Source organism: Podarcis bocagei, assembly GCF_964188305.1.
Source record: "Podarcis bocagei genome assembly, chromosome: 5".
NCBI classification, from domain to species: Eukaryota; Metazoa; Chordata; class Lepidosauria; order Squamata; family Lacertidae; genus Podarcis; species Podarcis bocagei.
The window spans coordinates 51,155,136-51,182,052 of NC_138129.1; the positions used below are offsets into that span (position 1 = coordinate 51,155,136).

The 26,917-nt window shown below is 43.4% G+C and overlaps 1 protein-coding gene across 3 annotated transcripts in view; it reads right to left on the bottom strand.

The window, feature by feature from the left end:
* Positions 1–26,917, bottom strand: part of LOC308586965 (adhesion G protein-coupled receptor E3-like) — a 36,375-nt gene that overhangs the window by 3,766 nt on the left and 5,692 nt on the right. For all 3 annotated transcript variants that reach the window (XM_081194170.1, XM_081194169.1, XM_081194168.1), the window contains 15 exons: positions 21,774–21,850; positions 20,292–20,351; positions 17,428–17,484; positions 16,113–16,265; positions 15,252–15,331; positions 13,838–13,945; positions 12,768–12,945; positions 6,439–6,558; positions 5,675–5,874; positions 5,148–5,318; positions 3,739–3,933; positions 3,362–3,597; positions 2,689–2,755; positions 1,844–1,935; positions 1,350–1,518 (listed from right to left, as the gene is read on the bottom strand). In XM_081194170.1, coding sequence (XP_081050296.1) covers positions 1,350–1,518; positions 1,844–1,935; positions 2,689–2,755; positions 3,362–3,597; positions 3,739–3,933; positions 5,148–5,318; positions 5,675–5,874; positions 6,439–6,558; positions 12,768–12,945; positions 13,838–13,945; positions 15,252–15,331; positions 16,113–16,265; positions 17,428–17,484; positions 20,292–20,351; positions 21,774–21,804 — 1,917 coding nt within the window. In that variant the 5' untranslated portion in view covers positions 21,805–21,850. The remainder of the gene's footprint in view (positions 1–1,349; positions 1,519–1,843; positions 1,936–2,688; positions 2,756–3,361; positions 3,598–3,738; positions 3,934–5,147; positions 5,319–5,674; positions 5,875–6,438; positions 6,559–12,767; positions 12,946–13,837; positions 13,946–15,251; positions 15,332–16,112; positions 16,266–17,427; positions 17,485–20,291; positions 20,352–21,773; positions 21,851–26,917) is intronic.

A 26,917-nucleotide genomic window follows, 5' to 3' on the forward strand; every position in this document is an offset into this window, starting at 1 on the left:
CCCATGCAAGCAGGCAGGCAGCACCAGCACCACTGGGGGAGGGTATTGTCACAGTTGCCCAGCCACTCACTTCATAGAAACATGAGCTGCTTCAAACAGTGCTTTTGAGCAAGATTTAATCCCTATCATCAGACGATGAGTGGAGATTAAACCCTGGTGCCTTGGCTGTGTGAACCTTTTTCCTCCTGGGAACAGGGCACACAGCCAAGGCAGGATTAAACATTGCCCTCCCAACCATCATCTGACATCATCACCTGATGGGTAGGTGGGTGCATTTTGGGGGGAATGACCTCCTCACATGCCAAATTGGATACCTAATAAACCCAGAATAGCTCCCAGACTGTTGGTTCCCCATCCCTGCACTAGAGCATAACCTCTATTGCATGCATGTAACAGCCAGCCAAATGGAAGCAAATTGTTCGATGTGATTTATATACTCTTAATTAGGCTTCATAAAGTCATTCCACTTGCACCAGTTAAGAGGAGGAAGGGGACAAACACTGTCAAAAGTGAGGAGTTTAGTTCTGAATACCTGTAGTAGCAATATAAATGGTCATTGGGGAGTCATAAGAGGAGGAGGAGGAAGGAAGTTTCTGATTCTGAACCCAAGGTGCACTTGCAGAGCTGATTTGCTCAGTATTGGCTGCCAATCTCATTCTGTTTCTTTGGAGTGAGTATTGCAGGGAGCAAGGAACAAAATTATCCCTTGTTCAACGGTCCACCAGGAGTCAGCCTTGAAAATTTGCACTAAGTTATATCTTGTTGTCAATTTACATTTCTTAGCACAGAAAGTATTGATCTGATGTGTAGAGATCTTTCCTATTCTACTTAGCTCAAGAGGATTCTGGAAGCTTCTCTGTGTGAAAGAAGCTTCATGATGTTTGAGAAGCTGAGTACAGCTGGTTTAAACTGGTTCTGTTATCTCTTTCTGTCAAGGTCATGCCGACTATAATAATAGGGCCAGAAGGAGCCTGGGTTTCACTTACTTTCTCTTTCTATCTCTTTTCTGTCTGGTGTGGTGTTCTGTGGGTTAGTGTTAAGTTTAAGACTTATTATAAGTATTGTAAGTTTAAGTTACGTCTGCTGCAACTGGATTTCTTATGGACAGTGCCAATCCTGAATGTATTGGATTTGAGACCATTATGCTCATTTGCCTTCAATAGCAGTAAAGCTCTGCTGGATGAAATATTCATTGCCTCTGGCCTAAGTTTTTACTCCGCTAACCATATGTTGGAATCTGCTCTGGATCAATATTGAGTAGAATTTAAATGACACTTGTATCCTATTCCCCCACATTTTATTTGATATTGCTTGCTCTAAGTGCTACCCTCTCTTGTTCCATACATTACCTTCTTGTTCAGCAAGCAATGTACCAGGAAGATGAAGAATCCCTGCACACTGTTGGTGATTGTGAACAGGTATGCCATTACCTCAGCCAGAGGGCCAAATTGAAAGAGGCCTAGACACCAAGTCACACCCAGGATGAATACATGGGCCATTGCCTTAAATGTCAGTGACCTACAAAAGAGGAAGGCAACAGCATGGATGTCATGAAAAGGTAAGGGAGTACTGAAAAGTTGTATTACCTGAACGAATCCCAGACAACCCTCTTTTTCTCAGTGGCTGTCCTTGAAAGTACATGTTCTTCACTCATGTTTAATAGAAGGAAACCAAAGCTTCATAAGACTTGGAAAAGTTGTGGGTAGCAATGGAAAGCAGTTAAGATTTGCTATAATGTCTGAAGTGTTCCAGTAACTCAGGTGCCAATCACCAAGTCCAGTTTTTAAAATCACCACTTAAAACTGGGGAGCTGGATTTTGCACTACTATGTGGTTTATCTTACCTGGTATTTCTGAGGGTAGTGATCTCAGAATTGAGAGATGCAAGTTTCTTATGCAAGATCATCAGAATAAGGCAGAAAAACATAATGTTGATCTGAGAAAAAGAAAAATAATTTGAGAACGGATAAAAAGTGCTCCACTGGAAAATGTGAAGCATAATTCTTAGGACTGTTGCATTTTGTGAGTGGGATTCAGTTGCAAAGCAGTAAATTTATGTTGGGCAATGAAAACAAATTTGGTGCTTATGTGCAATAAACACACTTGTAAAACACACACACATTCACACACACACCAGACCTTTTGCAGGAAAGAAAATTATGGGGAAATATAATGGTAACTCATGTAACTGCACCATGAACTAAGCAGAAATAATAAACCGGGTCATTGTATAAGCTGCCCGCAAATATTGTGAAAACCAATCAGGATGACATTTCAATGAACAAACTCTCTGGAAGTCACTTTATTCATATCCAGTTTCTAGATGAGTGATGCAGATTCACTATCAGTTTGAAAAAGTTTCTAGTGACATTGCAAAATTATTTCTAGCCCATATCAGTGTAGTAAAACCGAGCTATTGCAGAATTATTGATAACTAATTAAACTGAAGACATGAGGGCAAATATAGAAGTAACTCTCAGGACTCCTTTCAAGTATTAGATGAAGCCAAAGACCTGGCCTAGATCTGGCTGACAACAAGAATTATGAATTCTGCCCCTCAGCCCATAAAAGATTTCCTTTCCTTTAGCAGTTATAAAGCAGGGAGATGTTCAACAAGCAGTCTGTGTTTTCTTGTGTTTTTGCCCCATTTTCCTGTTATTTTTAGAGAATGAGAGCTATTTTTACTGACCACGATTATGGCACAGACGGGTCCCAGGAAGCTCCAGATAAAACCTTTCTCATGGTTAAGCCAGCAGCTAAGGAAAAAGAAATACCATCAACATAACTTTTGGAAAACCCACAAGCACCAAAACTGCAGTTACACCTGAAAACACGGCTACATGTACACAACATTATATAGTCTACATTCAGTGTTCACTCAGCTTGTTTGTTTGTTTTTCCCTACCTAGTCCACACAGTCTGGAACTATTCCTCACTATATACCCCTCAAAAACACTTTTTCATAAATGAAGTTTCATTCTGAAAATAGAAACTCAATGCAGATTCATTCTGTTTTATGTCTAATGCCCAGTATGTCCATTTGAATATAGATGGAAGAGGATCCAGCGATTGCAGAGGAGGTGGGATCCACATCTGCCAAGTGACGGTCTAACTAAGATCACAGTTACCACTTCCTTATTGTGTTGGGGTGTGTGGAAAGGGCTTGGAAAACCTTAGCTGGTCTTTGTGTCTGTTAGCCCACAAACCTGGGTCTGTAGAGTGATAATAAAATCCATCAGTAAATACATTCAAGATTGAGGTGCACTAGTTACATGGGCAATCCAATTATTTTAAACAGAGGACTTCAAAGGATGACCTTTGCAGATCTCCCTGCCTCCCTATATTCTAAAACAGACACTTACTGATAATGGGTCCCATAGGACCTGGGTGAAATTGCTGCAGAAATGCCAACTATCATGGCAGGGAGCCCATAGCCACAGAGGTACATGGATATCTTCATGCACTTGCTGGTACCGCCGTAATTTGCCACTTTCAGGTTCTTGACGATGATGAAGAGGTTCATACCTTCCAAGAACATCCACACAAAACAGGCCAGGAAGAGGTACTGCAGTGCCCCAGCTATGACCGAGCACAGGATCTGGAATGGAAATCAAAGGCGCCCTTTTGTCAGTACTCAGTACTAGATTCCTGTACCGCTTTGGATCAGAGTGCATGACTGGATGGGGTAGGGAGCAGTTATCAAGTCTCTGCCATATCCTCCAAGGATGTGCCAAAATACCTTGTTGTATGTTTTGTCAATTCCGATTAAGAAGATGAGGTCCGCAAAGAAGAGGCACAAACTCAGCTGCAGGTGGATGAAGGTGCTGCTGTTTTGGACGGAGCGGCAAAAGAGAAAGGTAACAATGGACAGGAAGAGGCAGATGAGCGAGATGATGAGTCCAATGTAGCTGATAATGGAGAGGATCAGAGCTCCCTGTAACACAGGACAGTGGCTCTCAGAACCAAAAACTGACTTTTGATAAACATGTGGGGGTTTTTTACACTGCATCTAGCAGATTTTGATTCCACAAAATCCTCAGCTTCCACAAGCTCCAGCGATTCCATAAGGAAAATTAAAGTGATGCTGAGCATCTTGCTGAAATGTAATATGTGTATATATGTGTGTATATATATAATAAACCTAATAGTTATGCCTTAAATACAATAAAAAAGTTGGTGTGCAGCACCTCAGCCTGATTCCACCCCCTCACCAGTTTGGACATCAGGTGTCCGAATTGCCCTTTTAACCATTAATGATGACAAAGAAACCTGCAGCAGTTTTAAGAAGTATTCTATGAACGTGTTTCTCCACCACTAACTCTGGAGCAGCCTCACACTATCTACAGTGGTACCTCGCAAGACGAACGCCTCGCAAGACGGAAAACCCGCTAGACGAAAAGGTTTTACGTTTTGGAGGCGCTTCGCAAGACGAATTTCCCTATGGGCTTGCTTCGCAAGACGACAGCCCATAGGGAAATATCCGGGACAGCGGGGAAGCACAGCGCGTCTTCCCCACTGTCCTCGGACCTCCTCCGAAGCCGGGCGGTGGGGCGGGAATGCCTCCTCCCGCCGCCGCCGGGCTTCGGAACGCTGCTCCGAAGCCGGGCGGCGGGGCGGGAACACCTTCTGAAGGCGGGCGGGGGGCGAAAGTCTTTGTCCCCCCTGCCTGCCTTCCCAGGGGCTTTTAAATCGCCCCGGACAGCGGAGAAGTCCTCCGCTGTCCCGGGGCGATTTTAAAATGCCGCCCGCCAGCATTTTAAGATCGCCCGGACAGCGGAGAAGTCCTCCGCTGTCCCGGGGTTTTTTAAAATGCTGGGGGTGGGATGAAAAGCCCTTGTCCCCCCCCAGCCTTCAGAAGAGGTCCGGGGACAGACTGTCCCCGGACCTGGTCTGAAGGCGGTTTCCCTAGGAACGCATTAATTGATTTTCAATGCATTCCTATGGGAAACCGTGCATCGCAAGACGAAAAACTCGCAAGACGAAGAGACTTGCAGAACGAATTAATTTCATCTTGCGAGGCACCACTGTAATCCATGAAATACTATAACAAGTCCCAAAATTAATGGATTAGTGGTAACTTAGGGTCTGGTGTTTCACTCTTTCCTCCAACAGGGAACTCAGACATTGCTGGACCTAAGTCTGACTTACCTGCTTGGGAGTGGGGGCCATCAGCACAGCAAAGTTGGACAGGTACTGACAGCTGCATTCTGAATGAGTGCTGTTAGACTGGAGGAGCTGGCAGCCCTCAGGGGACCAGGCACCACTTCTGCTTGCAGAGTCCCAGTGGACACAAACCGCTTTTTCCTGGGGAACTTTATTCTGTAAGAAAGGGGAAGGGTTGGAGGAAGATCTGGAGAAAGTCCACTGAAAGTTATGCGTCTTTCTGATGCAAAGAATAGGAGCCGCAAAGTAAGATTAACAGGTAAAGAATACATGACAAGCAGAAGGAACTATGTCTATGAACACATTTCTGATAAACTAGGATACCTGCGTGTGAATCTGAGTGTCAGGGAACAAAGCTTGGATGAATACAGGGAGTTCAGCTGAGGGTCTTGGCCCAGCTCTACCTTTTCCTTGACATTGGGGGAGGGGTCTCTCTCACATCTTAATAGATATTCACAATATGAACAGAAAAAACACTTCCCTGATCTCCTCTGCAGAATTCATTTACACACCTCAAGGTGACGAAAGGTGAGGTTGACAGGGCTGGAAATATTCCTCATCCAGAGGCTGGTGGAAACGCTTAGCATCCTGGAGTTCATGCGGAAGATTTCTCCCAGAATTCCCCTGCTCTGCTGAGTCTCATCCTGCAGAAGAATCCCACTCAGGGGTGATCCCAGTCCACTGTATGACATAAAGGCCACAGCAACAGGACCTGCAAGAGACAGAAGGAATGTCAGAGGCAGAACAGTGAAAATACATGTCACGTACCAAAGATTGCCTCGGTATACACACATGTACTTTTCTTTGGTAGAATAGAGTGTTGCAGGAGTGAGAATCTGATTGCCCCTTAGGCAATTCCACACATATAAATTTCTCATGCTGCTGTCTTCACAATGCACTGTTTGTCCCTGCACAGGGACACCACATCCTGATGCCAGCCACAAGGGATAGGGAGTCATATTTTTTTGTTGTCCTGCCACAAGTCCCAGATTCTCATTTCCCAGCCAGGGCCAGTGGTTTGTACCTGAAGACTGGACCTCCTTCTCAAATATGTACAATTAGGTTGCACTTTTTTACTGCTGAGAAATACAGGTCAAATTGATGCTGACAGTCAATGAAACTAGTTAAAAGTACATGGTAAAGATAGTAAAAAGTTTGGTGTGCCTGAAGAAAGAGAATATTCAAGGTACTTTTCTAAGGGATTTAGAAGCACTGTGATAAGTGGTTATTTTTTATCTTGAACAAGTGTTATCTGAGGAATGAGCAGAAAGCATACCTTGGGTGATCCTGTCAATCACTGCTCTGGGATCAATGGTCATTTGGTCTTCCTGAGCCTCTAAATGCAGAGCTTCATTTTTTGAAAAAGCCTCTTCACTGATTATGTGGGTTTGGATCACTACAACAAGCAAAGAAGGGACATGGGTTCTTAGATACACATCATGATGACTAACTATGTGTTTGTGGGACAATGAAAAAGCAAATCCCAGAAGGGACCGCAACAACATGCATGAAGGCACACATGTCATGAAACACAAACCATGAAATACTGACTTTTCCAAACACTAACCATGAAAGTTCACAAAAAGCCTAGCTCATTCCTGATCTAGCCATTGCAGGGCCTGCTCCCTTCCAGGGCCTTCTCCAACTGGCCCAGGGGGCGTGGCCCAGGCCCTTTCTCCCGGCTATAAAGGGACTCCTGCTGCAGGGAAGCCTCGGACCATCGGCTGGGTGAGGACTGCAGGGCCTGCTCCCTTCCAGGGCCTTCTCCAACTGGCCCAGGGGGCGTGGCCCAGGCCCTTTCTCCCGGCTATAAAGGGACTCCTGCTGCAGGGAAGCCTCGGACCATCGGCTGGGTGAGGACTGCAGGGCCTGCTCCCTTCCAGGGCCTTCTCCAACTGGCCCAGGGGGCGTGGCCCAGGCCCTTATTTGGAACAAACTTTTGGGGAAGCTGGGAAGTGTTCTGCAATTGCTTCCCTGTTCCAATGTGTTTTAAAATGTCCTCAAGCAGTCGGTGGCAATTTAAATTTGTATTTCTTTTTTTCCTTTTTTCTCTTGCTGGGGGTGGGTGGTGTAATGGATATTTGGTTGGGGATTAATTTTAGTGTAATTGTTCTGTTTTTGTTTTCTGTTGTTTTATTGGTTCTGTATAGTTTGTGTTTTGTTTTTAAGGGGTGGGATCAGGGCTGCCTGGGAGTGAGGCCCCAGCCAACACGATGGCTGGGACAAGTTCCACAGGGGGGGAAGCACTGGGACATCCGATCTCGGTGATCATGGGCAGGAGGCGGAGTTACGCTAAGACCAGACCATGTCATTACCGAGGAGGCAGGTTTAGTCGTTGTTTGAAGACTATCCCTGCCTCCGGGTCTGGCCTTGACCAGATGGATACTGGAATCAACAGGGGAAACCCACATAACCTGAAGGTGTTGCTGTGTAATGCCAGGTCAATAGTGAATAAAACCACTGCCATCCACGACCTGATTGTGGATGGAGGATTTGACCTGGCTTGTGTGACAGAGACCTGGTTGAATGAGACAGATGGGCCCGTCCTTGCTGCCGCTTGCCCACCAGGTTTCTCTTACGCACAGCAACCCAGGTCATGTGGGCGGGGAGGGGGGGTTGCAGTGATTTTTAGGAAGTCATTAGTCTGCACCAGGCGTCCTACTGGGAAGACCCAGTTTTCTGAGTGCATGTTCTGGAAGTTGGGCAATAGGGGCAGTACAGGATTCCTTTTGGTGTACCGACCTCCCCGCTGCACCAAGGATTCCCTGTCCGAGCTGCTTCAGGTCGTGGCGGATGTTCTCCTGGAGACACCTAGTTTGGTTGTCCTAGGGGATTTTAACATCCACGCCGACACGACCTTACAAGGGGCCGCTCGGGACTTCGTGGAAAGCATGGCCTCCATGGGGCTGTCCCTGAATAAGTTGGGCCCAACTCATAGTCATGGACATGCCTTAGACCTGGTATTCACCTCTAGCGACGTGGGTGATCTGACACTAAGTAAAAATGAAACCAAAGAAGTGCCATGGTCAGATCACTTCCTGGTGCAACTGGACTTCTCCGCGACCCTTCCCCTCTGCAGGGAGGTGGGACCAATTCGGATGGTCCGCCCCCGCCACTTAATGGATCCAAATGGTTTCCAGAGAGTGGTAGGGGATGCTTTATCCCGTGTTGATGGCCTTTCAGCTGATTCCCTGGTGGCCCGCTGGAATGCGGAGTTAACCAGGGCTATCGACTGTCTGGCTCCGAAGCGCCCTCTCCGATTGCATGGAGCCCGGACAGCCCCGTGGTTTTCTTCGGAGCTGAGGGCGATGAAACAATCGCTGAGACGGCTAGAGCGTCGGTGGCAGAAAACTCACTCCGAATCTGACCGGACACAGGTTAGAGCTCAACGTCGAGCCTACCAAGTGGCGATAGCGACGGCAAAGAAGACTTTCTTCGCCGCCTCTATTGCATCTGCAGAAAATAGTAGCAGGAGACTCTTTCAGGTGGTCCGCAATTTAACGGAACCACCTTTACCATCGGGGCCTTGTAAAGACCCCAAGATCTCCTGCAACGATTTTGCAAAGTTTTTTGCAGATAAAATCACTCATATTCGGAAGGAGCTAGACACCACCGTGGGAGCAGGGCTGGGGCGGGAGAGTGCTAGAGCCCTGTCTGGTCAAGTTGCATGGAATCAATTTCAATCCGTTACCCCCGAGGATGTGGACAGGCTGCTTGGACGAGTGAAACCAACCACCTGTCTCCTTGATCCTTGCCCATCCTGGCTTATAAAAGCTAGCCGGGAAGGGCTGGGCGATGGGCTCTGCGGGGTGGTGAATGCTTCCCTCTGTGAGGGAACATTCCCAGATCCGCTGAAAGAGGCGGTCATTAAACCGCTTCTTAAAAAACCATCTTTAGACCCGGCCAGTATGGCCAACTATCGCCCAGTTTCAAATCTTCCATTCTTGGGCAAGGTGATTGAGCGTGTGGTTGCTGAACAACTCCAGGCACGCCTGGAGGATGCGGACCATTTGGATCCCTTCCAATCAGGGTTCAGGCCTCATCATGGGACTGAAACTGCCTTGGTCGCACTGGTTGATGATCTCCGGCGAGCTAGGGACAAAGGTGAGAGTTGTTTCCTAGTTCTGCTGGATCTCTCAGCGGCCTTTGATACAATCGACCATAACATCCTTCTGGACCGTCTAGAGGGGTTGGGAGCTGGGGGCACTGTTATACAGTGGTTTCGCTCCTTTCTCCTGGGCCGTGTTCAGAAAGTGGTGGTGGGGGATGAGTGTTCAGACCCTTGGGCCCTCACTTGTGGGGTGCCTCAGGGTTCCGTCCTCTCCCCCATGCTTTTTAACATCTATATGAAGCCGCTGGGAGAGATCATCAGGGGGTTTGGACTGGGTGTCCATCAATATGCAGATGATACCCAGCTCTACCTTTCTTTTAAATCAGAACCAGTGAAGGCGGTGAAGGTCCTGTGTGAGTGCCTGGAGGCGGTTGGAGGATGGATGGCGGCTAATGGATTGAAGTTGAATCCTGACAAGACAGAAGTACTGTTTTTGGGGGACAGGGGGCGGGCTGGTGTGGAGAACTCCCTGGTCCTGAATGGGGTAACTGTGCCCCTGAAGGACCAGGTACGTAGCCTGGGAGTCATTTTGGACTCACAGCTGTCCATGGAGGCGCAGGTCAATTCTGTATCCAGGGCAGCTGTCTACCAACTCCACCTGGTACGCAGGCTGAGACCCTACCTGCCCGCTGACTGTCTGGCCAGAGTGGTGCATGCTCTAGTTATCTCCCGCTTGGACTACTGCAATGCGCTCTACGTGGGGCTACCTTTGAAGGTGACTCGGAAACTACAACTAATCCAGAATGCGGCAGCTAGACTGGTGACTGGGGGCGGCCGCCGAGACCACATAACACCGGTCTTGAAAGACCTACATTGGCTCCCAGTACGTTTCCGAGCACAATTCAAAGTGTTGGTGTTGACCTTTAAAGCCCTAAACGGCTTCGGCCCAGTATACCTGAAGGAGCGTCTCCACCCCCATCGTTCTGCCCGGACACTGAGGTCCAGCGCCGAGGGCCTTCTGGCGGTTCCCTCATTGCGAGAAGCGAAGCTACAGGGAACCAGGCAGAGGGCCTTTTCGGTGGTGGCGCCCGCCCTGTGGAATGCCCTCCCATCGGATGTCAAGGTGATGGACAACTACCTGACATTCAGAAAACATCTTAAGGCGGCCCTATTCAGGGAAGCTTTTAATGTATGATATTTTAGTGTTTTTTGGTTTCTGTGGAAGCCGCCCAGAGTGGCTGGGGAAACCCAGCCAGATGGGCGGGGTACAAATAATAAATTATTATTATTATTATTATTATTATTGAGAGCTCACCCATCACTATGAATGACTAGGGGTGTATGGATCAGCTTATTTCCATTAAAGTCGGTTTCACATGCATTCAATAATAAGTCTGTTCCATCCCATTTACTGCACTTTTTTTTAAGAAGAAGAAAAATGTTTGTGTAGTTTCATCCATTTTCTCCTAATATACACATTTTGTACTCATCCCCCAACCCCCTTTGTATGCAGGGGAGTTTTTAACTGTGTTCCACTCAATGTATAAGTCTGTTAATTGCAAATCATGTATGTTCTGTTTAAAGTGCAGACCAAACAGAATTCTCTTCCATCCCTATGTGTGACAAATCTCTCAAAATCTCCAAGCCTTCCTTCTCAACCTTCCAATATAGTTGGTAAAAAATCCCCAATCATGGCTTTCTGTTAGCATCACAACAGAAATACAAGGAGACAGAAGGAAGGAAGGAAAGGAGAAGCAGAATTTTATCCACTGGGTTTCAGCAATATAAAATGAAGACAAACAAAACATTTCTGCTGCTGCTGCTGCTTTGAAAGCCCTCTTAAATCTCTGTTGTTGTTTAGTCGTTTAGTCGTGTCCAACTCTTCGTGACCCCATGGACCAGAGCACGCCAGGCACTCCTGTCTTCCACTGCCTCCCGCAGCTTGATCAAACTCATGTTTGTAGCTTCAAGAACACTGTCTAAGCATCTCGTCCTCTGTTGTCCCCTTCTCCTTGTGCCCTCCATCTTTCCCAGCATCACGGTCTTTTCCAGGGAGTCTTCTCTTCTCATGAGGTGGCCAAAATATTGGAGCCTCAGCTTTAGGATCTGTCCTTCCAGTGAGCACTCAGGGCTGATTGCCTTCAGAATGGATAGGCTTGATCTTCTTGCAGTCCGTGGGACTCTCAAGAGTTTCCTCCAGCACCATAATTCAAAAGCATCAATTCTTCGGTGATCAGCCTTCTTTATGGACCAGCTCTCACTTCCATACATCACTACTGGGAAAACCATAGCTTTAACAATACGGACCTTTGTCGGCAAGGTGATGTCTCTGCTTTTTAAGATGCTGTCTAGGTTTGCCATCGCTTTTCTCCCAAGAAGCAGGCATCTTTTAATTTCATGACAGCTGTCACCATATGCAGTGATCATGGAACCCAATAAAGTAAAATCTCTCATTGCCTCCATTTCCTCCCCTTATTTTTGCCAGGAGGTGATGGGATCAGTGGCCATGAGCTTAGTTTTTTTGATGTTGAGCTTCAGACCATATTTTGCGCTCTCCTCTTTCACCTTCATTAAAAGGTTCTTTCATTCCTCCTCACTTTCTGCCATCAAGGGAAGTTTTTAATGTATGATATTTTAGTGTTTTTTGGTTTCTATGGAAGCTGCCCAGAGTGGCTGGGGAAACCCAGCCAGATGGGCAGGGTACAAATAAATTATTATTATTATTATTATTATTATTATTATTATTATTATTATTATTATTAGGCTATGTCATTATTATTATAAGGCCATGGGAAAGGAGTACGACAAGGCTGTATATTGTCTACCTGCTTATTTAAGGCTGGACTGGATGAATCCCAAACCGGAATTAAGATTGCCAGAAGAAATATCAACAACCTCAGATATGCAATCTTAATTCCGGTTTGGGATTCATCCAGTCCAGCCTTAAATAAGCAGGGAGACAATATACAGCCTTGTCGTACTCCTTTCCCAATTTTGAACCAATCAATTGTTCAATTTCCAGTTCTAACTGTAGCTTCTTGTCCCACATAGAGATTTCTCAGTGGACAGATGAGGTGATCAGGCACTCCCATTTCTTTAAGAACTTGCCATAGTTTGCTGTGGTCAACACAGTGAAATGCTTTTGCATAGTCAATGAAGCAGAAGTAGATGTCTTTCTGGAACTCTCTAGCTTTCTCCATAATCCAGCACATGTTTGCAATTTGGTGGTCTCTGGTTCCTCTGCCCCTTCGAAATCCAGCTTGCACTTCTGGGAGTTCTCCGTCCATATACTAATTGAGCCTTCCTTGTAGAATTTTAAGCATAACCTTGCTAGCATGTGAAATGAGCGCAATTGTGTGGTAGTTGGATCATTGCCTTGTCGTGGCGAAGGGGCTTGAACAACTCAGAGAAGCTATGAGCCATGCCGTGCAGGGCCACCCAAGATGGACAGGTCATAGTGGAGAGTTTTGACTAAACGTGATCCACCTGGAGCAGGAAAGGACAAGCCACTCCAGTATTCCTGCCAAGAAAACTCCGTGGACAATTCTCCTTACCTATTGAGTTAGTAACCACAGTCTGAGATTGGTGCTCTGGAGATGCAATAGCTTTTGCAACTGCGGCTGAGGCCAGTCCGTCCAAAACCAACGTCACAGCTGATACACGCTCCTCATTTGTTTCAATACTCTGTAGCGAACTGCTGACAAGAAGTTTGTCAACGGAGCCCACTGTGTCCTGCAGCATTACAAGAAGCCAAGAAACCACATGACAATTCAAAACCTTGCTTGCCTTCTTACAATCAGTTCTTCAAGAGAGGCAGGAGGATAGCTACATGAGACAAGGCCTTCTCTGCAGTGGCTCCTTGTTTGTGGAATGCTCTCCCCAGGAAAGTTCGCCTGGCGCCTTAATTATACACTTTTAGGCACCAGGCAAAAACATTCCTTTTTAACCAGGCCTTTGGCTGAAATTTGGCTGAAATTTAGGCACCAGGCAAAAACATTACTTTTTAACCAGGCCTTTGGCTGAAATTTGGCTGAAATTTAAAATGTGACTCTTTGGGGAGGGGAGTGTTATTGGATTATTGTTTTTATTTTTATATATTGTGATCTTTTTTGTGAACCGCCCTGAAACCTCCAGGTATAGGGCGGTATAAAAATTCAATAAATAAATGAATGAATTCTCAGAATATGTACAAAGCACAGTAGATTTTGTACGGCTCAATGGGTGTACATTATCCTAGAGCAAAAGAAAATATCTACCTGTCTGTCTGTTCTTTAATTGTGAAACAACAACAAAATTTACAATTTAATATCAACTACATAGACCACTTCAAGACCAAAACATATTATCTTTCTTTCTATATTCTTCTCCCATGGATAATAGGTAAGGATGATAGGAGTTCTAGTCCAATAACATCTGAAGGGCCACATGATCTCAATATTTTTATTTGTTTGAAATTAAACAGTTTTGAACATTGAAAGCCTTGTCTGTGTAAACTGTCATAGATCCACCCATCTTTCACTGACCACAGTAGGAAACCACACAGTCTTGCAAACAGGAAGGCACAGAACTTCTCAGGAAGGAGATGCTATGGCCAGATGTTGACTCAGTTCTTGGGAAGCCTTACCTGCAAGGAAGTTGGTATCACACTGCCATTTTCACAGAAGGATAAAAAAACATTGAAGGCTGTCCCTACCACTGAGCAGTAGAAACTGTCGTTATGACTGAAGTAATTCTAAGAGAAGAGAAGAAATGTGTGTTGGCAGAGATCAGCTGACAAGGAAATACAATGAAATACCCCCAAAAAGTAGTATAGGCTGGGTTAAGTCAAATGGTCTGATATTGCCCCAGGCATGAGCAGAAAATATTTTGCTGGGCCAAATAGTGGTTATAATGGTTGCACTAGGATTAGAGACACCCAGATTCAAATCCCCTCTTAGCTCTGACGCTCACTAGGAGAACTTTGGCCATGTTGCTGGGCAGATCAGTTGTGCATTTAAGGCAAATTACTTCCCCCAAAGGATTCTAGGAATTGTAGTTCCCCCCTCCCAGGGCTACAATTTGCAGAATTCTGAAGAAACTACGGTCCCCAGGATTTTATGAAGGAAGTCGTGTTGATTATTGTCCATTGAATATGTTGTAAATGTATGGGGTGGATCTGCCCATTATCTCTCAGCCAAACTTATTTCACAGAGATGTTGGGCAGATAAGACCTATTTCAGTTTCCTCCCTTTCCTTCCAGCAGCTCTTCACAAAAACAGTGGTTCTTTCACAACCCTCCCCCAACCCCTTTCTTAACACATCCTGTCTTTAACATCAGAGTGAGGTCTGGAACATAATAATAATAATTTTTATTACATTTATTAGTGACGAACATAAAAGTCTCAAAGATAGAATACCACAAAAGCATTTTACAACCAGTAAACTTTAAAACAATGAGCAATACAAAATACTATATATATAGTATTATATACTATATATATATATACTATATATACACTATATATACTATATATACACTCTATATATACACTATGAATATCGAGGATATATAAAGTAATTAGCACCACATATAGAAGCCATAAGCAGGTTGCCTCCCACAGATGCTTAGCGCAGGATTTTTATTATGTGTTCCAATAATTATTTTTTCTAATCAGTTGAAAATGGTTTCCCCCACCCACCTGCCCAACTGAAGAAACAAATTTCCAGAAGATGGGAAGGAATCACTTCAACATTTTTTAAATGTCCTTTATCCATAAAGTAAAGGAGTGAGTAGAACATGAATCAAGCATTTTCCTTGTCCAATTACCTCCTTCTCTCCAGTTCCCTCAATTTTCAATGGATTTGGAGAGTGAGAGTGAGTTAGCTAACAATGAAAACATCTAATTTGCATTTAGCACTACTGTTCTAGCGGGGAGAATCACCATTTGCATTTCAAAGAAGAAACATTGACAGTGTTAGCATACCAACCAACCCAGTAAGGTTAAGCATATCAGATTTACAGAACTGTGTTAATTTCACACATATCACAACACACATACCTCTGGTTTTGTTGCATTGAAACACACCCCTAGACCATCATTTTGTCTTTCAATATCTGGTTGGCAGTGGTAGGGAATTTCTGTAAAGAAAACATAATGTACAACTAACATGCAATGCATGGGCTCCATGTAAACTTGTACGATTTGTGTGCTTGTTATGTGTGTGGAGATAACAGATTGTGCCACCATTTGTTACGATCAAAAATTATATCTTCTAGTTATTTCTGAATGTACTGAACTGGGGTCTAAATGAGTTCAGGTTTCTAAATAATAAAGACTTTTAGCATGGATTGCTTTTGTATAATAATCATTTAAGCTTATAAGTGTAAGAGAAGACTGCTATGTGTGAAGAATATATTGTAGCCCCCAACCTCAACCCACCAGGTTTTTCAGCAATCCTCTGCTGATATCTGTGCCTAAAGAGCTTCAGCTTCTGATCCTGACAGCTGCACCATCTTTCCACCTACAGAATTAGGATTTTATTGATAATAAAGAAATACTTTCTACCCTTTGGGATGGCTAAAACCCCAGTGTCATTTATTAACTTATATACTTCTTGCATTCCAGAATGGCTTGTAAGCAGTTTACAACTATAGAATCAATTAGGACAGTCATTCGTGATTATAATACACAATAGCAATTCAATAAGAGAGGAATGAAACGTCATTTATTAAAATGTACAATAAAGAAGCCAATTGAAACAAGGACAATTAAAACCCTCTGAGAAACAGTTTAACATTGACAGAAAAATAATGGCGTATTGCCATTGGTTATGACATTAGCAATGACTGAATATCAAATTTCATCACTGTGCAGCTCAAGTAGATGCCATTTAAAGGATCTGAGAATTAACACACTTACTCTCACAACTGGTGTAATTGGTTCCCAAAGTTGTCATTTCCCTGTATCCTTCTTCACAGACACAGCTGGATTTATTATGTGAAACAGAATTAGGACCACAGTCTACGGATGTGTCATTGTCACTGGTAGTACTGTCTTCATCATCCACATAAACTAAACAGAGGAAAAGATAAAAATGGTATTCCACAGGCAAGCTGTGCCCTCCTGCACTGAGGGCAGAGAAGAACTGGTTGGTCTTAGGAAGATGTGGGTAAAGGTGACCCCCGACCATTAAGCCCAGTCGCGGACAACTCTGGGGTTGCGGTGCTCATCTCGCTTTACTGACTGAGGGAGCCGACGTTTGTCCGCAGACAGTTTTTCCGGGTCATGTGGCCAGCATGACTACCGTAAGCCGCTTCTGGTGAAACCAGAGCAGCGCACGGAAACACTGTTTACCTTCCTCCTGGAGTGGTACATTTTAATCTGCTTGCACTTTGACGTGCTTTCGAACTGCTAGGTTAGCAGGAGCAGGGACAGAGCAACGGGAGCTCACCCTGTCACGGGGATTTGAACCACCGACCTTCTGATCGGCAAGCCCTGGGCTCTGTGGTTTAGACCACAGCGCCACCCGAGGAAGAAGTGGACAAGGAGCAAATATTTAATCTGCAAGTATATAAGCTTAGCAATACTAACTAGCACAATGACAAGTATATAAACAGTATGAGCTCACTGATTTTCATGCAAAATACTTTTAGAAAGAACTGCAACCAGCTAGCTATGCAATATTTTCAAACCCTCTCCATTTTATACTGGCTTGATTGTCTCTGAGAGGGTCAGGGCTTTACATTATTTTACCAGCAAGCATAACATGGTGGCAGCCAAGGGCATAGCCAGGATTTATTGGGGGGGGGCAGGCTTAATGTTAAAGGGACAAGCTTTATGTTGGGGGAGGGGGCAGAACCGAGTTATTTGCGACACAATTGGTCAGTTAAATCAGTCTGATCCAAGGTGAGGCAAGGCTTGCACTGCCACCCAGGTCACTATCCTTTAGGCTGTTGTATTAACTTTAAAGTTGATTCTGTCATGGTTTAATGCGTACATACTGTGACAATCAAATGCATGCCAATGGTCTACATGTTTTTGGCAAATTCTACTGTGTGGTGGGGTTGTTTGTACATGCTTCGTATAACATTTACACCCTGATTCATAACAAGTGCAAATGCTGTGTTGTTCCGTGTCAGGCTCCATGGAGCAATGTGCATTGTGACCCTTTCTTTCAATTGCTCCAGCATGGGATTTACAGGTGCTATAGATGCAGACATGGTCCAAAACATACCTATATCATAATGCTTCAAAATTTCATCTAATCGCCATTGTCGTGGACCACCTGATCCTACAAAGAAGCAGAAATTGTTAACATTTTTTAAAGAAGCAGAGTCCCACGAACAAGATATGTTTACATGAGATGACCTAGTACTGACACTACAGGAACCAGAATCTAGCACTAAAAGAGTATTAGAACTGATCCAAGAGTTTGGTCATGTGGCAGGATTTAAGTTGAATAAGTTAAAAACCAAAGTTCTTGAGAAAAACTTAACAATGACTGAAAGAGAGAGGTTTCAGAATGAGACAGGTTTAACAGTGGTTAAGAAGGTGAAATACTTGGGGATTAACATGACAGCTAAAAATGGGAACTTATTTAAGGACAATTATGAAAAATGTTGGTCGGACGTTAAAAAGGATTTAGAAATATGGTCAAATCTGAAACTTTCCTTGCTGGGCCGAATTGCTGTTATTAAGATGAATGTATTGCCAAGAATGTTGTTTTTGTTTCAATCGTTACAAATCTTGGATAAAGTGGACTGTTTCAAGAAGTGGCAGAGAGACATTTCCAAATTTGTCTGGCAGGGCAAGAAACCCAGAATAAAATTTAAAATATTAACTGATGCAAAAGAAAGAGGGGGGTTTGCCCTGCCAGACCTTAAACTTTATTATGAATCAGCAGCTTTCTGCTGGTTGAAGGACTGGCTGCTTCTTGAGAACACAGACATTTTGGATTTAGAAGGTTGCAACAATGTTTTTTGGTGGCATGCATATCTGTAGTACGACAAGGTTAAAGCACATAGGCATTTAAAAACCATATTGTCAGAAAAACACTGTTCAATGTCTGGATACGATATAAAGACTTACTTGAAAATAAAACCCCAAGGTGGTTGTCACCAATGGAGGCAAAAGCTCAAAAAAGGCTCAATATGGAGGCCAAGTGGCCAAAATATTGGGAGATTTTAGAGCAAGAAGGAGACAAACTGAAATTGCAGAGTTTTGAGAAATTAAAAGATAGAGTGCGAGATTGGCTTCATTACTATCAAATAAGAGAGGTATTTAATTTAGACAAGAAAATTGGCTTCCAGGTGGAAAAATCAAAGCTGGAAACAGAACTGTTAGATCCTAAAACTAAGATACTTTCAAGAATGTATAACTTGCTGTTAAAATGGAACACTCAAGATGAAACGGTTAAATCTGCTATGATTAAGTGGGCACAGGATGTTGGACATAATATTATGTTTGCTGACTGGGAACAGTTGTGGACCACAGGTATGAAATTTACGGCATGTAATGCCCTAAGAGAGAATATTATGAAAATGGTATACAGGTGGTACATGACACCAGTCAAGCTTGCAAAAATCTATCATTTGCCAGATAATAAATGTTGGAAATGTAAAGAAACTGAAGGTACATTCTTTCACCTTTGGTGGACGTGCCCAAAGATTAAGGCTTTCTGGGAGATGATCTATAATGAAATGAAAAAGGTATTTAAATATACCTTCCTGAAGAAACCAGAGGCCTTTCTCCTGGGCATAGTCGGCCAATTGGTGCCAAAGAAGGATAGAACTTTCTTTATGTATGCAACAACAGCAGCAAGAATACTGATTGCAAAGTATTGGAAGACACAGGATTTACCCACACTGGAAGAATGGCAGATGAAAGTGATGGACTACATGGAATTGGCAGAAATGACTGGCAGAATCCATGACCAGGGAGAAGAGTCGGTGGACGAAGACTGGAAGAAATTTAAAGACTACTTGCAGAAATACTGTAAAATTAAGGAATGTTAAAACGATGTCTGATGGAAAATAAGGGGTATTGGGAAAAAGATTTTTAAGAATATGTAAACAGGGATTGACAATTGGAAAATTTATATGTATAATAGGTTAACATCTTAAGGATAAATGCTAGAGGGTAAGGATTTGCTGAATTAAATATCTGAACTGGAATACGAAAAGGGAGGTGTGAGGCGGTCAAGAAACTAGTGAATGAAGTACAAGACATGAAAATATTAATCAATTTTCTGTTTTGCTTTTCGGTGTTTTTTCTCCTTTTTTTCTTTTTCCTCCTTTTGTTAATTGTTTTCTATTGTGTATTTCTTATGTGTTTTGTCTTTGTATTTTTCCATTTTTGTAGTTCTTTCTATGTTTAAATTTTGAAACTTTTTATTGTCTGTGAAACTTTAATAAATATTATTTTTTAAAAAAACAAGATATGTTTACATGGAACTATGTTCTAGTGCATTTGAGGATAGGATGTGCACATCATATAAACGCTATGGACTATTCAGCAGATAAAGGAAAGAAAGGGGGATTAACCTTTGTCCCTGGGCTTCAGCTAAGGAGCTGACTGCTGCCTATATTAATTCTCCCCATCTCACTTTCTGTCAGGATCTTGCAATTGCAAATTAGCTAGCCATCTTCTGAAGTGAAACCCATGCATCAGAAATTCTCCACCCTTATATTTTCATTCCAAAGTCTGGTACAGAGGACAATGCATGTGCAGTTTGACATTACTTTCAGTTCCTATGTTATGGTCAAACAAGTAGCTACTAATTAAAAATATATATTTATATATTAAGACTATATTTGACCCATAAAAAATATTTTAAAACCACAGATTGAGGTCTATTATTCAGAAATTTCTTTCATCACCTTTTCCCAAAATTTGTACTCTTTTGCAAGACCATCACTTGTGCTGATAGATCATTTGATTAAATACATTTCTTAAATAGATGGATACCTGGAAGCAGTAGGGGCCAAGAACATTGCCCTCTTCGACAACATTAAAATAATAGTAAACAATGGTAAAAATTGACTCAATAATTGCTCCCACATTTTCCCAAATATTATCCAGGAGAAAATAATTTTTTACCTCTTTCATCGTTGTGCACAACGGCAAATCCAAGACAAATCCCTTGACAAATAACAAATCCTAGGACCAATATTTTAAAAATGGTGTTAAATACAGCTGTTTGCCGGGATAGAAAGCCCCATACTGAGTTTTATTTTAAAAAAGAAACAGCTGAGGCAGCAAATGTCTAAAGCAGAGAGTTCTTCCTTATAAAATTCTGTACATTCATCTTTAAAATGCCGGAGACTTCTTCACATTTTGCAGAAACGGATTTCCTCTAATGTTTTTTGGTTGTTCCAGGTTTGTGTCTGTCCCTTTCCTCTCCCCGCTTCCATCTTAATCATAATTATAAAGGGTTGTATTCAGCATAGCACCAAGGACAATGTTCTGTCAAAGCAAGGGTTTCTTCCAATGCAGCAGAATGTTCCCCCCTCCCCTCCCATTCCCCCTGTGTCTTTTCTGTAGGATTCTTCAACCCTCCAAAGCAGAGTTGGGGGCAGTGTGCAGTGCATAGAGGGGTAGGAGGGGGGAGGTCCAATTGCATTAGTGCTCACCCTTGTAAGGTTAAGGTAAAGGTAAAGGGACCCCTGACCATTAGGTCCAGTCGCGGACGACTCTGGAGTTGCAGTGCTCATCTTGTTTTATTGGCCAAGGGACCTGACGTACAGCTCCCGGGTCATGTGGCCAGCATGACTAAGCCACTTCTGGTGAACCAGAGCAGCGCACAGAAACACCATTTACCTTCCCACCGGAGCGGTACCTATTTATCTACTTGCACTTTGACGTGCTTTCGAACTGCTAGGTTGGCAGGAGCAGGGACCGAGCAACGGAAGCTCACCCCGTTGTGGGGATTCGAACCACCGACATTCTGATCGGCAAGTCCTAGGCTCTGTGGTTTAACCTGCAGCGCCACTGGCGTCCCCTGCTCACCCTTCTAGCAGTGCTTTTATTTAGTTGAATACCACCCAGAATATCAGGGTCTGCCACTTGAGTTGGAAATGGGGTGTGATGGAGGCTTTGGCTAAATGGTCTTGACAGCAGTTCATTCTACAGCATCACAATGAAACTTGAAAGTTCCTGCACAAGCCAGTCCTAACAGCACAACCTCTGACATTTCTCCAATGAAAACAGGGGTATTTCACATCACCCGCTAGTATCTTACCTGTCTAACTGTACATACATACTACCATGCATTTATAACACACTTAAAGCACATCCCCTTGGAGGGAGAGAGAGAGAGAGAGAGAGAGAGAGAGAGAGAGAGAGAGAGAGAGAGAGAGAAGAATCCTGAGAACCTTTGCTTCTTGGTGGTGCTGAGAATTGTAGCATAAACTACCATGCCCAGAATCATTTGGGGGCGAATATGTTTTAAATATGCCTTAAAATATATGGGGCATATGCAGCCTGAATCAACAACTTTCTACATGCAATGCATTTGCTCTGCCTCTGAGCTATTTCTCCTTGCTTATGTTGAATGTCTTAGCCTATCAATTTCCTACTCACCCAGAAGAAGGCAGCTGAGTGTGGTCCTCATGGTCTTGTTGGTACTGAGGTAATGAATGGTTTGTTTATGCTTGTGACTAGAAGTTAAAGCAAAAAGGAACTAAGAAATGCTGAAACCACAAGTTTAGAACAGTTCCCATAAGTAGTATTCAGGTTCAGTCCCCACTTTGACCCCAAGATCTCTTTCCTGGTCAGTTGAGAGTATATGCAAAATTTCAAAATTTTTGCCCCAGGGCACATGATTTGCTTACACTGAGCTGTATTTGCCATTTTACTGACTGTTCATCCCATCAGGAGAGAATCTTTTGGAGCTTTTCACAAAAACCACACTGAACCATTTGGTATCATCAGCAACTTCACCACCTCACTCCTAACTCTATACCATTATTCATTCATTTATTATTAACAATAATAGTACAGTGGTACCTCGGGTTAAGAACTTAATTCATTCTGGAGGTCCGTTCTTAACCTGAAACTGTTCTTAACCTGAAGCACCACTTTAGCTAATGGGGCCTCCTTCTGCCACCGCGCCACCGGAGCATGACCTGAAGTACTATTTCTGGGTTAGCAGAGTCTGTAACCTGAAGCGTATGTAACCCGAGATACCACTGTAGTAATAATAACCTACCCTTTACTCTAAGGTCCCAGGGCAGGTTGCAACAATTAAAACACAATCTTAAAAATAGTTTAAAACAACTTAGATTCACAGAAATAAAGTGGGTCCAAAAAATATGTCAAAGGCAAAAGTATAGAGGCACATCTTCAGAATTTGCCAAAGGCTATATAATGAAGGCACCAGGCACACTTCTATGGAGAGTTCCACAACATAGGGAGAGAATGCCCTCCCCTGAGCCACCATTCACTAATCTTCTGAATAAGTTAAAAAACACAGGCCTAAATACCAAACCTGGGTGGACTCTACTTTCCACATTACTCTGTTTCGTGGTCCCAGCAGCAGTTGGCATGGGATCCAGCAGAGGACCCCACTAGGGATGGAAGGATGTGTCAATTTCAGTTCTTCCAATCTTCATTTGGCTCTCCCCATTTTGCAGCAATTTGCAATTTTAAAAAATCCTTCTGAAAATTCACCAGCATTTTAGTGTGAATTTCTCTTAATAAACACATTTGTAGAGGCAGTTTTTGACTAATTTTCACATTTTGCAAGCAATTTTCTTAATATAATGCATTTTTCATATGATATTTTCACTAGTATTTTCATTTTCATGCACACTTTCCCCTAAATTATGCTTTTTCGTGTTTTGAACTTGTTGTCCTGTGCCTTTGTTCCACGAAGGAGACTTCCTGTTCTGTGTCTTTGGTGACCTCTATATTTTAATGAGTCTTCATTTTTCTTAAATACATATGCCTTTAAACACTGCCTTCATTATTTCCCACAGCAATACTCTGTATTATTTTCTTTAATAATTATGCCTTTTTGTAAAGGTTAAAAAAAGGGGGGGTAAAGGACACCTGGACAGTTAAGTCCAGTCAAATCCAACTCTGGGGTGTGACACTTATCTCCACTTTCAGACCGAGGGAGCCAGTGTTTGTCCACAGACAGCTTTCCAGGTCATGTGGCCAACATGACTAAAGTGCTTCTGGTGCAAGAGGACACCATGATGGAAGCTAGAGAGCATGGAAACACTGTTTACCTTCCCGCCGCAATGGTACCTATTTATCTACTCACAATTTTATGCTTTCAAACTGGTAGGCTGGCAGAAACTGGAACAGAGCAATGGGAACTCACCCATCGGGGGGATTCGAACTGCTGACCTTACGGTCAGCAAGCCCAAGAGGCTCAGTGGTGTAGACCACCGCATTCCTATTGCTATTTTTGTAAACACTATTGCTATTTTTGCAAAATTCTGAAGGATAGCTGTGCTTCAGTTTGCACATTGTTTCAGAAAGTGTAGAATTGATAGATTTGGCTACAAATGCAAACTAATTCAAGTTTCTCCCCTATCCCTGACCCCTTCCCTGCCTCAAGCACCATGTTTTGGGGGGTTTATTGGCTAGTGCCAATGAGGATGCAACCTCCCCGCTCCAAAATGGCAGTGGGGGTTTGAATTCTCCTGTCCAAGACCCTATTAACTGCAGCGAGTTAACTTGGGAGCGAGTTTCCGAGCCCCATTTCTACAATTAAGAACAACTTCCTTGTTTATCTAACTGGAGTGTGAAATGAGGAACAATTTCTGTATGCACACTGCACTGTGACCATTTTAGTTACTGATGGGTTTCCCCCTCCCTAAGAAACCAGAAGGGTTACTAGCAATTATTGTGGCAGTGAGGGTTTAAGGGGCGTAGCTCTGGATGCCACACTGCCTGCCCTGTGACCCCTAAACTAGCCTGCTGCCCTCAAATATGGTGGAGGGCATTGCCCCATCACCAGTGTTGAAATAAAAGTGCCCGTCATATTGAATTATGTGCATTAAATGGAGAATGGGGTGTGTTCTTGTCTTTCACCTCAGGCAGCAAAGTGTCTTGGGCTAGCTTGGCACAGCATCATAGTGGCATTTGGGCAACACTGTGGCACTGAGCACAACTTGGCTAAATAGATAACTAAAGTCTCAGTATATTGTTTTGAGAGCTGTGTGGCATTCTGAAGTTGTCGTGCACTAAGAATTTCATCGTTGTTGTTTGGTTGGTTGGTTATAAATTTCATTTAAACCAGGAGTGTATGTTTTTGAACTTCAATTCTATCGAAATTGGAATTTAATGCTTTTTTTAAAAAGTTATTTAGAGGCCCCTGGACTGGCAAAGGCACTGCCAAATAATTGTACCTTTAAGCAACAGCAACTCATTGTATTTTTCGCTCCATAAGACGCACCTGACCATAAGACGCGCCTAGTTTTTAGAGCTGGAAAACAAGGAAAAAAAATTGGACTCAAATGTTGTACTAAACTATTTAAAACAGCAAAGCAGGTGGCTCCTGTCCACTTTGCTGCTTTAAAGTGAGCCACAGTATATAATGAAGAGAATGGGAAAAGGATAGACATTCCATTACAATGTAGCTGTTTTCATTATCACTGGGAAGTCAGTATTGGCAGCCGTCGCATAAACTAAAACTTGAGCATTTTACTGTTATTAATCAAGAATGGTAATAGTCAGGGAGAGAAACCAGGGCTATGCAAATGAGAAGTGCTTGGAGTATGGAGGAACAGCAAAGAAATCAAATGATTACACTCCAGTTCCTAAATCTGTGAAGTTTTCTCAAAACAGGCATGGTTGTTTTGAAAGGAAGATTCAAAATGGAATAACTGAGCAAAGAACAGAGTAGGAAAAGAGGGCAGATAAATAGCTTCCATTCAATACCAAGAGAACACAGTGTTTTTGGTTTGGTATAGGTGGACTGTACTTGTAAGAATTTGTACAATGAATTATAGATTTGGAGTGGAATATCAGTGCCTCTTTTCAGCAATAAAGATTAGCTGCTAGGAACATGGTCCACACACACACAAACACACAGGATGTCCGGTTACAGTTGTGCAGTTTAAACTGTTCCTGAGCCAGATGCCTGCTCAGTTTTAGCTGAGCTCACGATTACTGGTTTGTGGAGATGCTTTGCATGTATTTATGACTATTTCCACAAAACTGCTGCTTGAAGAAATCCCCAAACTTAATATTTTTAAACTTCAAATGGAGCTCAGAATCCAGTTAGGCAATCAAGCCTTTGCAGTTGAATTAGGGGGCACTGAAAGGCGGCAATTTGCTGCTCCCCCACCCCACCCCCAAAGAGCAGCCCAGGAGCGCACAGCCTTCCTGCTGCTTGCAAACCTTGCTGGGGCTTCAGGGGAAAGTGGAGGCTGCCGGCAGAGCAGCGTGGCTCCTCGCCCCACCCCCAAAGAGCAGCCCAGGAGTGCAGGGCAATGGCGATTTGGCTCCAGGGACCACACATTTGCGCCAAAAGACGCACAGACATTTCCCCTTACTTTTTAGGAGTAAAAAAGTGTGTCTTATGGAGCAAAAAATACGGTAACTCAAATTGCATTTTAAATTCATAACCATGTATTTGAGCTAAAAATAGCAGCTCCAATGTTGTCCTTTTAAAATTAGTATTTGCTTTAAAGAACCTGCAGGTCATGGCATTGGCAAATATGACCTGAAAACTGTTAATTCCAAATTAATAAACTTCCCCAAGGCTAAGCTTTTAGTAGTAATCCATGTGCAAAAGCTTACAGTTATTGTGAGTGAAGTTGGGGTGCCATTTCTGAGGTCAGCAGGAAGGGCAAGGCAGGGGAGAAAAACACCAAAAGATGTTAAATTCATTTCTTGTGATTTATTTTCTTTTTCATGCTGTATTAATAATGCATAGCAACTACTGTGCAATACAGTGTGAGATACAGGTACTCCTAATGCAGGAAGGAGGAACTTGTTGCCCTCCATATGCTGTTGGACTATGGACAATCATAATATTATAATAATTTATTACCGTATTTATACCCCACCCACCTGGCTGGGTTTCCCCAGCCACTCTGGGCGGCTTCCAACAAAATATTAAAATACAGTAGTCCATCAAACATTAAAAGCTTCCCTAAATAGGGCTGCCTTCAGATGTCTTATGAAAGTCTGGTAGTTGTTCTCTTTGACATCTGGTGGGAGGGCGTTCCACAGGGCGGGTGCCACTACTGAAAAGGCCCTCCGCCTAGTTTCCTGTAACTTGGCTTCTCGCAGCGAGAGAACCACCAGAAGGCCCTCGGCGCTGGACCTCAGTGTCCGGGCAGAACGATGGGGGTGGAGACGCTCCTTCAAGTATACTGGACCGAGGCCATTTAGGGCTTTAAATGCTCAGGGATTATGGGATTTGTAGTCCAGCAACATCTGGAAGGCTACAGGTTCCCCATGCCTGCCCTCATTGGTAATCACATGTTGCCATAAACTGGCTAGAGGGGATAGGACTGTGTCTCCTTGTTCTCCCATTAGTTTCTCTTAGTTATCCTTATATTCATCCCAGAAGGCGGACCAGTATGATTTGGAAAGTGGAATATATAATTAGTTGGTGCTCCTAATAATCCACTCACATTCATTGGAATCAAAGCACATTGGAATCCTGGACTGAAAAGGGCCAGTTTCCAAGCAGATTACCCACATGTGTACTGGTCCTGGATAACACCAAATTGGCATTGGAAAAGAGTTAGATGAATCGC